Source organism: Peromyscus californicus, unplaced genomic scaffold, assembly GCF_007827085.1.
Source record: "Peromyscus californicus insignis strain IS unplaced genomic scaffold, ASM782708v3 Scaffold_8__1_contigs__length_139910024, whole genome shotgun sequence".
NCBI lineage: Eukaryota > Metazoa > Chordata > Mammalia > Rodentia > Cricetidae > Peromyscus > Peromyscus californicus.
Window position 1 is genome coordinate 72588022 of NW_026294606.1, and position 13120 is coordinate 72601141.

At 40.1% G+C, this 13120-nt stretch overlaps 1 protein-coding gene across 1 annotated transcript in view; it reads right to left on the reverse strand.

Moving 5' to 3' along the window:
* CUNH10orf67 (chromosome unknown C10orf67 homolog) overlaps positions 1–13120 on the reverse strand; it is a 119746-nt gene that overhangs the window by 96946 nt on the left and 9680 nt on the right. Inside the window, exons 2-4 of the mRNA XM_052729493.1 lie at positions 11764–11884; positions 9689–9832; positions 3036–3110 (exon numbers count right to left, since the gene is read on the reverse strand). Coding sequence (XP_052585453.1) covers positions 3036–3110; positions 9689–9832; positions 11764–11884 — 340 coding nt within the window. The remainder of the gene's footprint in view (positions 1–3035; positions 3111–9688; positions 9833–11763; positions 11885–13120) is intronic.

Here is a 13120-nt window from a genome sequence, read left to right on the forward strand (position 1 = left end):
TTCTGTCTTTCTGCCTTACCCCTTCAGCACTTATAATAAATCTCAGTCCTCTGGTTGCTGTAACCATTCTACCCATCAGAAAGTGACATAGTAATATTAAACAAAAAAAAAAAAAGGAGGACATGGGCCAGGGAAGATGGATTAAGGACTACAGAAGCATGGAGACCTGTGTTTGGACCCTCAGCATGCTCAGGAAAGCTGCGTATGACTGCATGTCTGTAATACCCCCAGCCCTTGGGAGAGTGGAGACCTGCAGATCCTAGGAGCTCACTGCCGATCCAGTCTAGATGAGACAGTGAGGTCCAGGATTAGGAGAGGCCCTGCCTCAAAATTAAGATGGAGAGGCTGGCAACATGGCTCTGCAGGTAAAGGTTCTTGCCCCCGAATTTGGATGCCCTGATTTTGATTTTTAGAACTCACATGAAGGCGGAAGGAGAGAACCATCTCCAAAAAGTTGCCCTATGACTGCCACACATAAACAGCAGACAGACAAACAGATGAATGTTAAAAAGAACAGGGTGACAGGATTCTGTGCAGATGTTTTCCAACTTAACACAAGCTAGAGTCATCTGGGAAGAGGCTATCTCAACTGAAAAGAAAATGCTTCCATCAGACTGACCTAATTGATGATTGATATGAGAGAGACAAGACCTGTAGGGTATGAGAGTCCTGCTCCCAGCCCCTACCCAGAGTTCCATAAGAGAAATGTTTCTCAGGACTGGGGGAAATGAAAGATTTTTATAATAACTTCACACCCACAGGCAAATGCTCTTCATTCTATGTGCTCTTTATTCATCTTATTTTCTTCTGATTTCTTTCACCTGTTACAAATTCCCAAGCATATAAATCCATTAATTAGCAACTTGTTAGTAATTAAAAAAAACACAAGGCAAACTCTCAGGGTTAAGCATTCTTTGTAGATACAATAAGAGTCATGCTTGGCAAAAGCTTGATCAGCTTAATTGATGTCTGGTCATGGCTGCAGTTGTAAAAAGTTCTGGCTTATCTCTTAAAGGGATAGCTACAAGGGTTACAAGGGAAAAACCAAACCAATGAGAGATCTAAGGAAGAGGCAAAGAATACGTGCACTATGTAACATTTCTTAAGTGTGATTAATAATATCCAGACATGGTTAATCAGTTAATAGCCTTTTTCTGTTAATCACCTGAATCTCGGGACCTAAACATAGTCTACTGAGCCTAAATCTTGCATTAAAAATTGGTGTAGAAATAAATACAAAGTGTTAACTGCTTTTTGAATCAGAGCAGGGAGGTATTAATGAGGCAGGGCCGGTGAAGGAAGCTTAGGGCAATGTAGGTGCTATGGATCTCTTGAAGGACTATGATATAACAAGGCCAGACACCTGCAATATCACTCTAGTTTGCCATAAATCTTTTGAAAGGCTTTGATCCAATAAGGCCAAACATCTGCAATTTTGTGCATGAATAAAACATGTCAAAGTTCTGCCTGTAATCTATCCCAAGGACACTTTCTTTGGCCATTTTGCCCCGTCACTAAGCCAAGGATGGAGAACAAGACCTCTAAGTGTCTACAGTCCACATGGAACAATAGATCTAGTTATGAAGCATATTTTAGTATGTTTCTATTCATCAAAATTATACAGTTAAATGAGAAGTCATCTCCCTGACCGTCCACAAATATGTGTGTCCATAAGACTGAGATGTAATCTTGAGATTACATGCACACATTACATGAAAATGCATGGTAAATGGGGAGATATCACAGCTGTTATTGCACAAGAGAAATTACAGATGAGGGCAACAGTTTTCAGAGTCAGTGATCCATAAGCCTTGCTGACCGGAGGTCCCATTCCTCTGGTGGGTTGACATCTGAATCATCAATTGCTACGAGCTGTACTTGCCTCATGGCCCACAATAGCTCATGACAATTGCTCCCGACAAAGACCACTGAGTGTTACTGGATTGTATAAGAAAGCAAGCTGAGCACACCATGGAGAGCAAAATAGTAATCAGCATTCTTCTATGATCTCTGCTTCAGCTCCTGCCTCCAGCCTCCTGCCTTGAGTTCCTGTCCTGACCTCCTTGATGATGGACTGTAAGCTGTAAGACTGAATAAACCCTTTCCTCCCAGGTTGCTTTGATTCTGGTGTTTATCACCACAACAGAAAGCAAACTAAGGCATGCTTCTTCAATCAGCACCAATCCTTTCTCCTAGGCCTTACAGCACCTCCCATTGGCCAGGCCTGACTTCCAGTGCACAGGCCTGGAAAAAGGAAAGTCTATAAAGTTGGAAACACTGATGAGAATGGGTGAGAAGCAAGCAACACCAACATCCACAACAGGCTCTGGGAAGTATCCACTCACAATTACTAACTGATGGTCAATGATGAGTCATGCATAGAGCTAAGAGAAGGGCCACACCAATGAGAAAGGCACTATCCTTATCTTTTAGCACAGAACATGCAGTTACATAGTTAAATACAGACATGCCAAATGCCATGCAGTAATCATTTTGCCAATCAGACATAAATATAAATAATTATTTATTGAAGTATATGGAGATAAAAGATGAGATTGTAGCTGTAAATACAAAGGGAGGCATAAGCTGCTTACTAAGTCTAAAAATCATCTTCGAAAGTATGCATTTTCCCACTGTGTGAGAGAATGAAGTACCATATTGAGCACACAGCAACATCCTCGCATTAGGGAGATTACTGTGTATTTATGACGTGTCTTTTGAACTCTAGTGTTAGGACTGTCTGACTTTTTTCTATCCAGCTGCATCTTCACCACAGAACTTTGGATGATTTGGTACTTGCTGAGGAAATGAGTGTCACTTTCCAGTTTCTAGATAGTATTGTCTGTCATCATATAGTATTATTTTGGTACACTTAATGTGAGTGTGAATAGTCTAAACCTCAATTCTCTGAGATGACTTGAAATTTGAGGAAACATACCTTCAAAACTAAAAGTGCAGACTGGGAACTCAAAGTGAGCTCCACTCCTTGTCCATGCAAGCATCAAAGCTTGTCCTTGATGGCACCCAGAACCCACCTTGTACATTCCTTTGACAACAGCTATGGCATCACTCAGCTGCTGTTGATAGCTTTTTCTCAGGACATCTTCAGCCTGCAAACCAAAAATAAATGTAGTAAGCACCACTGCACGTCTGAATACAGTTCGTACCTCCTCGGGGAGAGGGCATAGCAGTGATGCCTTGTCTCAAGGCAGTCACCATCTTGAGAATTTCAATGGATCATCATTTCTTCTCTACCAAAGCTATTGTAGCATGTTTAATTTTTATTTGTGATTACCCAAGAGCAATACAAAAATGCTGTGGATAAAATACATATAACTTGACAATGTTTCATTGTACACATCAACTAAAGTCTTAGAGACTATTCCTAGAACTGCTTAGAAAAAGAGTAAGATCTATTTATATTCACATGTTCTTATAGTCTGTACACTTCTTTTGTTCTTTAATTTTAACTGTGTGTGTGTGTGTATGTGTGTGTGTGTGTGTGTGTGTGTGTGTGTGTGTATGTGTGTGTGTGTGTATGTGTGTGTGTATGTGTGTGTGTGTATGGGTGTTTTTCCTGCATCTATATCTGTATACCACTTGTGTGCCTGGAGCCCAGGGAAACTAGAAGAGGGAGTCAGATCCTATTACAGATGGTTGTGAACTGCCATGTGGGTTCTGGGACTCAAATCCTAGTCCTCTTAAAAGAACACTCAAGTACTCTCAACCACTGACCCATCTTTCCATACCTTAGTCTTTCTGCTTTTTGATGGGATAGGCTCATAAAAAGGTTAGCTTTGTTGATCTATAGGCCATAATACTTTTGTTATTTAAATAAATTTGATTATATCTGCTTAGGGTAAAAATGAACACTATTTTTAAAAATACTCTTGGTTCTCATATTCATTCTGATTCTAGCATGGTGTACAAACAACAAATAGGTATAAGAGTCAGAAAGGACTGAATTTAAATACTGTGCCCCACTATGGTTTGAGCTGATATAAGGTATTAAACTTGGCAAGCTTAGTTTCTGAAATCTGTATATCAAGACCAACAGGATTTCCATTTGGAGATTTGGAGAGACTTGGAGATTACATAAATGCATTCAAAACGCTTAGCAAAGCATTTACTATGACGTGGTCACTAAAATATGAGTCTTCTTTTATATCACAGAAGTAATACCCATCTTTTATATTTTATTTTAGGTGGAGTCTCACTGTGTAGATCAGGCTGGCCTAAAACACCCAGAGGCCCTAGAAAAAGTCAGCAGATGGAGATAAATCATAAATATCAAGGCAGACATTAATGACACAAACAACAGCAAATCCAAAACAAAGAATCCATGAAACAAAGAGTTGGTTCTTTGAAAAGAAAACTGCCATCAACAAACCCTTAGCCAAACTAATCAAAGAGGGCAGGCAAGATGGCTCACTGGATAAAGGGACCCTCTACCAAACCTGATGACCCGAGTTTGATTCCCTGAACCCACACAGTGGAAGGAGAGGACCTCTGACCCCCACATGGGTATCAAGGTGCTTGCATGTCTATCCCACTACATACACACAAACTAGCCAAAAGAAAGAGAGAGAAAACCCAATTTAACAAAATTGGAGGTTAAAATGGAGCCATTGCAACAGATAACAATGAAATTCAGAAAATCATTAATTATTATCTTAAAAACTTGTATTTCAATAAATTTGAAAATCTAACAGCAATGGATGGATTTCTAGGTGAAGGTAACCAAAATTAAACCAAGATGAGCCAAACAACTTAAACAGATCTACTTAATATAATCAAAATATTTTAAATGGTGAAAAACTCAAAGCGTTTTCAGTGAAATCAGGAACAAGACCAGGGTGCCTATTTTCCCCATTCTTATTTAATTAGTACTAGAAGTCTATCTATAGCAATAAGACAAGAGAAGCAATTAAAAGAGATAGAAGGGCTGGAGATACGACTTAGTGGTTAAGAGCACTTGTTGCTCAGTTATGAGCATCAAAGTTCAGATTGCAGCACCCATATCAGGGGCTTTGCTGTAACTCCAGTTCTAAGGACTATAACACCATTTTCTGGCTTCTGTAGGTACCCACCCTCACATGTGCACATACATTCACACAGATGTATATACACATATAGTAATAATAATAATAATAATAATAATAATAATAAATTTGTAGAAAGGGTACAAACAGAAAAGAAAAGTAAGTTGAAATATCCTTATTTGCAGATGATATGGTTCTATACCTAAGGGACACTAAAGATTTCACCAGAAAACTCCTAGAATCATCATACAAAAATGAGTAGCCTTCCTATATTCTAATGAGAAAAATACTGAGAAGAAATCAGAGAAGTAATTCCAGTCACAGCCTCAAAACAAAGAAAAAGAAAGAAAGAAAGGAAGGAAGGGAGAGAGAGAGAGAAAAGAAAAAGAAAGAAAGAAAGAAAGAAAGAAAGAAAGAAAGAAAGAAAGAAAGAAAGAAGGAAAGAAAGAAAGAAGAAAAGAAAGAAAGGACCCATCTTGGAATAACCCTAACTTAGGAAGTTGCTTCTACATTGAAAACTTACAAGCCCTGAAGAGGGAAATTGAGGAAGACAGAAGATGAAAATGCTCTCATGCTCGTGGGTCAGAAGAATCAACAAGACAAAAATGGCTGTCTGACATTTGTTGAGCTTGAACTGTTTAGGGAGCCCCCAGGCAGTGGGATTGGGACCCATCCCTGGTGCATGAGCTGGCTTTTTGGAGCCCAGGCCTATCGTGGGACACTTTGTGCAGCCTTGGTGCAGGAAGGAGGGGCTTGGACCTGCCTTTACTGAATATACCAGGCTCTACTGACTCCCCATGGGAGGCCTTGCCTTGGAGGAGGTGGAAATGGGGGGTGGGCTAGGGGGGAGGCTGGGGGGGGGTGGGAGGAGGGAAGAGAGGGGAATCTGTGGTTGGTATGTAAAATGAATAGAAAATCTCGTAATAATAAAAAAGTGCATTAAAAAAATGGCTGTCCAAAGGAAAGCACATTCAATCACTGCAATCCCAACCAAAGTTCCAGTGTTGTTCTTCACAGTCATACAAAAAACCATCTTAATATTCATATGGAAGCAGAAAAACCCCTGGGTAACCAAAGCAATCCTGAACAGAAAGAGTACAATTGGAGGTATTACTCTGTCTGGTTTCAATTTACTCTACAGAGGCACAGTAATTCAAACAGCATAGTAATGGACAAAAACAGATTTGTGTATCAGTAGACTGGATAGAAAACTGAGATATAACTTTATGCAATTATAGCTGCCTGGCTTTTGATGAAAGCACTAAAAATACACATTGGAGAAAGGGCAGGATCTTCAACAAATGCTTTTGGGAACACTGGACATCAACACATGGGAGATTGAAGCTAGACCCTCCATTGTCTCTCACCCTGCATAAAAATCAGCTCCAAATGCATCAAGGACCTCAACAGAAGACTGGGCACTCTGAAAGTGCCAGAGGAAAGAGTAGCATGCATGCCAAGATACAGGCACAGGTAAGGACTTTCTGAGTGGACAGAACTTCAGTCTTGGAAAAAATATGACCAATAATTGACAAATGGGATTGCATAAAACCAAAAACTTGCGGAGAGCAAAGAAAACTGTCAATTGAGCGAAGAGGCAGCCTACAGAGCAGAAGAAAATCTTTGCTGGCTGTACATCCAACCCACAATTGGGATCTAGAATTTGCAAAACAAACAAACAAAAAACCCTTAGGAACCCTTAACTACTGATAGTGGGAGTATAAATTGGTACAGACACTTTGTAAGGTAGTGTGGAGGTTTCTCACAAAGCTAAAAATAGAACTGCCATGTAACCGAGCTATACCACTCCTGGGTACATACCCACAGGGCTCCATATCCTCTCACAGTGATCCTTGTTCATCTGTGTTCATCCTTGTTCTACTAACAATAGTTAAGAAATGGAATCAGCCTAAATGTCTCTCAACTGATGAATGATAATGAAAATATGCTACACCTACACAATGGAATTTTATTCAGCTGTGAAAAAAAATGAAATTTACAGGAAAGTGGATGAAACTGGAAAATATACTAAGTGAAGTCACTCAGGCCCCCCCCAAAATAAATAACAAGTTCTCTCTCATATGTAGATCTTAGCTCAGCTTAGAATATTTTTTTTGTGTGTGTCTTCAACTTGTAGTGTCTGTAGTAGTTAAGAACCTAGAGAAGACCCATGGTAGGGAAGAAGGGAAGAGAACTTAAGTTGGGGAGAGAATGCAGAACACATGTGACATAAATATAGGACAGGTTCACCAACATGACTGCCCAAATGTAAGCTGGACAAGGTTGATACCAATGGACATGCAAAATTGGATGGAGGAAAAGCCTATGAGACCTCAACCCTACACAAGACTATAGGCAGCCCAGGAAAGCTGATTGTGGGAGAAGGTGGTCCTTCCCAGGGAAGGGCACACCAACTGGCTGTCCTGTGTCAAATGGTCAGTCCTGAAAAATACATACAAGTAACATTATATGAACTAAGCAGGTTATTTTTAGGAATACATACATACATACATACATACATAAACACACACTCATATGCACGCAATGACAATTAATGAAAAAAGAGGCTATGAATTTGAAGTAGAGTAGGGAGGGGTATATGTGAGGGTTTGAAAGATTATATTATAAAAATAGGGTATAATATAAATAGGTATATATAAAAAAGTAGAGTAGGGAATTCTGGGGGTTAAAGGCTTGAGCAGGGGAATGGAGGTGGGGATGGTCAGGCAGGAATATTGGGAAGTAGCTTAACCAAACATAAAGATGTATGAAGAAACCTTATGAAAATCCATTTCTCTCTCTCTTTTGTCTTCCCCTCTCCCGCCCAGTGTGTGTGTGTGTGTGTGTGTGTGTGTGTGTGTGTGTGTGTGTGTGCTGTGTGTGCTTAATGGAGAAGTTTGAATGAAGGTACCCTGCATCAGCAGACAATTATTAAGTGAAAATCTCAATGCCAGATGTGGGACACCATCCTCTCACCTATTGGTCAGTGAGGCTCCAGAGGCCTCCAGAACAATAAATGCTACTGCCATTACTCCAACTTGCCCATTTTAACTGGATGATAGGACCTCATTCCTGGAAACACAAAGCATTTTGATTTAGTGCATAGAGAAATAGAAAGCTGGAACCGACTTGGAATCTTGTTCCCTGCAGGTTACCTTTCATACTGTGCAGGCCACTGGGGGACCCAAGTCATCAGTGGACTTACCCAGTGGTAGACCCTGCAGGTGTAACACTGACCTTCCAGGCAAGATGTGACCCTGGCTGTAATCACAACACGACTGCTATGTGGGTAATCAATTGTTTTCTTATTGCATTTGAAGCCTGTTCCACAGGAGAGAATTCATGCCAGGTACCATAATCCTGATCAAAAGCCAACGGCTTGTGGCTGAAGAGATGGCTCAGTGCTTAAGGGTACTGGTTGCTTTTCCAGAGGATCAAGGTTTGATTCCCCAAACCCACAAAGATGCTCACAATATCTCTGTAACTCCAGTTCCAGTGGATCCAACACCCTCTCCTGTATAGACATCAGACGCTACACTCAGGGAGCAGACATACCCATAGGTAAACACCCATATACACAAAATAATAAAATAAATTTTGAGTATAAAAAAACCACATGGTTCAGGAGGTCATAGGCCCTAGAAGTGGGTAACCTACTACTACTGTTAGACATTTTTAAAAAGCCCCAATGGCCTAACAAATAAGGCCTTCTAAATATTTATTTGTATAGCCCAAATTAGTAATGCTCTCAGCCTTGGTCAGAGGTTTCTTTTCTTAGTGGCAGCAGTCAGTGCGGAGACTCACAAGTGGTTGAAGTGATGATAATGAGTAAATGTTCAGCCCTAAATAAGATATCCATATTACCCCCTCCCTAGAAAGCTCAGAGAACCTGCAGAAGAGGGAGCTGAAAGAGTGTAAGCACTGGAGAATGAAGAAGGGCTGCTGTGAGATGCTTTCTTCTGGTTGAGACGTGGCCACCATGTCATGGATCTGTGGTAGCCATGGTTACCTAAACAAGACCCGTGTTATTTCAAGCCAGTCAAAAATTCCAATGTGGAATGGGAGGGGTTCATGAGGTTTCACCCCTAGCTAAGGAGCTATTGATAATTGGTGGGTGCTGGGGGAAGGAAGCCATTTTTCTTTGGCTCTATGGCCTCTGATATGCTGCACATGTTCATGCAGGTTGCACTAGGTGAACTGAGTGGCTTATTAAAAAAAGACATGAAAGTAGGGTGGCTGGGTATGTGTTGGGAGAAGGTCTGGGGGAGTTGGATGAAGGAGTTGGGATAGATATGATTAAATACATTGTATATATGCATGAAATGATTGAAAACTAAACAAAGTACTGTTTTAAAAAAATGTTCAAGAGCAAGCATCTGGCAGAGAATCTAAAGTTCTGCTGCCTGACTGGTCATTGTGAGCAAATTAACCTGTTTCCCTATAACTAATAATCATACCAACTGTAGAAGGTAAGTGTGAGGATTACTGAGGTCACACATGAAGTGTTCACCCAAGTTCCTGACAGTCTTAGCCCCTGAGGCATGTCTTACAAAACTGCAGTTGCCCTGATAAGTGACTGTATTCAAACCCATTCACATCCGACACAGGATCAGTTCACACGGCAGAGCAAACGAGAGGGCACCCACCTGTCGATAATATTTTTTCATTTCTAAAATCCTGTCATTAAGCACACTGACGATTTTCCAAGACTCCTCTTTAAGTCGGTCCTCGAACTTCAGCTGAACCAAATCTTTGAGGAATCCAAAATCCACCTGAAGTGATGTAATCATCTACAAAATAAAAATTGTTCATCACTGTAGAGAATAGGGTCCGGGGTACCAATATTCCAGCACATTCCTTGGTGCAGGGCATTTGACCTGGCGTTTGGCTTACCTTTGAAGATTATCTCTCAGATATGGTTTATTAGAGAAGTCCAATAATTCTTTCTCACTGTGTCCAGGTTTTCAAAATGATGTCTGATTTCAAAACTAAGATATGTGAGTGGAGTGGTATGGTTTGAGTATGGCCTGTTCCTTCCCAAACTTATGTTGGAATTTAATCTCCATCATGAAACATTAAGAAAATGAAACGCTAGTGTGACTATGCTCTTTACAGGTGAGAACTTGGGGATGTGATTAGGATTAGATAAAATCCTGGGGCAGAAGACAGGAAGGGGTGTGGGAAGGAGGAAGTAGAAAAGGAGGCAAGAGGAGGCAAGCCGGTGCTTGCGAACTGTGTCTCAAAGAAGGTTCCCAAAGCTCCCACACCACTGCCATCTAAATCCTCCTGACTAAAACTCAGTTTGGGCACACCTAGCTACTGAGGAAGAACGTTATAAAGATACTGCCGGAAAATGTCATTCTAAAAGAAGACAATAAATTGACAAGCATGTGGCAAGGCGACATCTTCAAAAGCTCTTAGCAATGTAAATTGGTACAGGCTTTCAGCAGGGCAACTTGGCAATGCCCTTCAAAGTGACTCATGTACATACCCTCTGACTCACAAATTCCCTTTTAAGAATTTACGCCACAGATTTACTGGCACTTGAGTCCATGCAGGATTATTCATCACAGAGAAAGATTAAAAACTACCAAAATGTCTATCAATACAGGAATAGCAAATATATGATGTACATCTTGTGCCATAGCTGTGGAATAAAGCAGACACTGGGTATTGAACCCAGGACCTTGCATAACCTGGACAAGCACTCTATGTCACTACACTTCCTCCCCAGTTGATTTTGGTTTTGTTTTTTATTCCCTTCTTTTAAAAAAAAATTTGAATTTGATTTTTGACATAGTGTTTCATGAATTTGCCCAGGCTGGCCTCAAACAAGCAATCCTCCTGTCTCAGCTTCCTGATTAGCTTGGATTCCAGTCATTTATTACTATATTCAACTATGTGGAAGATTTTTATGTATAGATATTGGAATGATTTTCAAATAGGTGAAAAATAAAAATGAGGCACCTGAGACAATATGTAGTAGTATTTCAATTCATGTAGTAGTCTTAATAACTCAGTATCTTATTTATGAAATACTCTATTCTTTTTCAATCTCAAAAGATCCAAAGGAAATGATATGATTTGACTGAGCTATACCATTAGAAAGTTATTTAGTATCTCATCGTCTTCATGTATCTATATGTAAAATACTTTCTACTTTTCTTAATGTATCATAAGCAGAAAAATATTCACAGATGTAAAAAGAATAGAAATTATAAAGTACAGCTGGGGGCTGGGGCATAGGCTCGGTGGTTAAGAACACCTATTGCTCTTGCAGAGGACTGGGTTCAGGTCTCAGCACCCACATGGTAACTTACAACCATCTGTAACTGCAGTTCCAGAGCATTTGATCCCTTCTTCTGACCTCTGGGAGCACCAGGCACACATGTGGTACACAGACAAAACACACATGTACACAAAATTACAATTCAATCTTTAAGAACTAAAAAGAAATCAGTGGTCACTCTGCTCAGTTTCCCAAAGACCTTAATATTTTGAGAAAAATCTCAATTGAGAAAATCTCAATCACTTAAGTTTTGCCAATAAAAGACGTATAAAACCACATGTGTAGGAATGTTGTTCAGCGGTGTTTTTTTTTTTTACATTTATGAAACACTGAGTTTGATCTCTAGTACACTAACCCCTCCCCAAACAAAAAAATTACCCTATAAAGACAAACAACACACAAAATTATTTTAAAAGTTACACCCAGATTTACCTGTATTAACTTTTCTGTTGATTGAGTCAAATCTTTCAATGGCAAAATTTCACTGCAATCTGTCTGAGTAGCATGATCTGAGGTGAAAAAGCCAACCTTTAAATCTTCTGAAATAGTAAATCTGGAAAGAGAATAGAGATATTAAATTTCCTTAGTAAAAATATTTGGAGGTAAATTCAATTATGTTTACAATACTTCAAGAGACTACTCAATAAAGAAACTTCTGCAATATCTGGTCATACATGAATTGGATTTGGCCTGGTTGTCAGACTCCCTACACTGTGGCACCCTAATCTCTGTGTGTTTTTCCACTTTTCTGATAGACTTAAGTCTATTATCTTAGTATCTTATCCTGTGTTATTGCTAGAGACGTTTATAATTTATGCATGGGCATATCTAACAGAAGCACATCAAGGTGGAGATTCTCCTGGTGTGATCTGAGAACCCTTGGGGCTCCAGAACACTCTGTGGGGTAATCTACAGGAGGAAACTTAGTTTTTCATAGTAATAGTAGGAATTTTTCATTTTCCCTAGGATTCTCTCACAAAAGTTCACTGGCGTGTTCCATGGCTGTGTGACTGCTGGAACACAGAAGTGACTGCGATGAATCCGCTGCCTGCCTTCAAACCAGGCATAAAAAAGATTTGCAAAAAGAGTGACACCTTCCACCTTAAAATTGGGGTCTGAAAAATATGGTTACATTTTCTTTAAAGTTTGTTATTTATAGTGACACATGATTTTTTTTATCACTATGCTAAAGGAGTTATTATACATATGCATTTAATTTCTACTTTTTAATTTTGACTACAACTATCAATAGATACAATGTATGCAAACCAAAACTCTTTGAGATTGTCAACACTTTGAAGAAACTCTAACAGGCTCTAAAGCCAGAAAGCTTGAGCCCTACTTTAGATAATCACCGTCCTGTAACTGACTGTCAGACTCTAGCCCTGAAGCACCTGGGGCCAGGGGCCAGCCTTCGCATACTCCTTCCACAGCTCTATAATGACTAGCATCTTCAAAAGCTAGAAGTAAGCTCATTTTCTGCATGGACCCATCAATTTGATCAAACTTATCACAACCTTTTGTTTCCAAAATGTCAGCTGAGGGGTGGGGGGAGGAAGGAAGGAAAGAAGGATGGATGCAAGCATGCAAACAAGCCAAGGAAGTCCAATAGAAGCAGAGGCTCTGATGTAGACATTTCTCTCACTCTTCTGCTGAGCAGCAGGGGCAGACCTGCTAGGGGCAGAGTGGCCTTGCCTCTCTTCTTGTGCTGTAGATGCCTCTGCCAGAGAACTAGCTAGTTCTGAAACCTGCCACACCTCTCCTCTTTCTGGATCATCACATAATACAT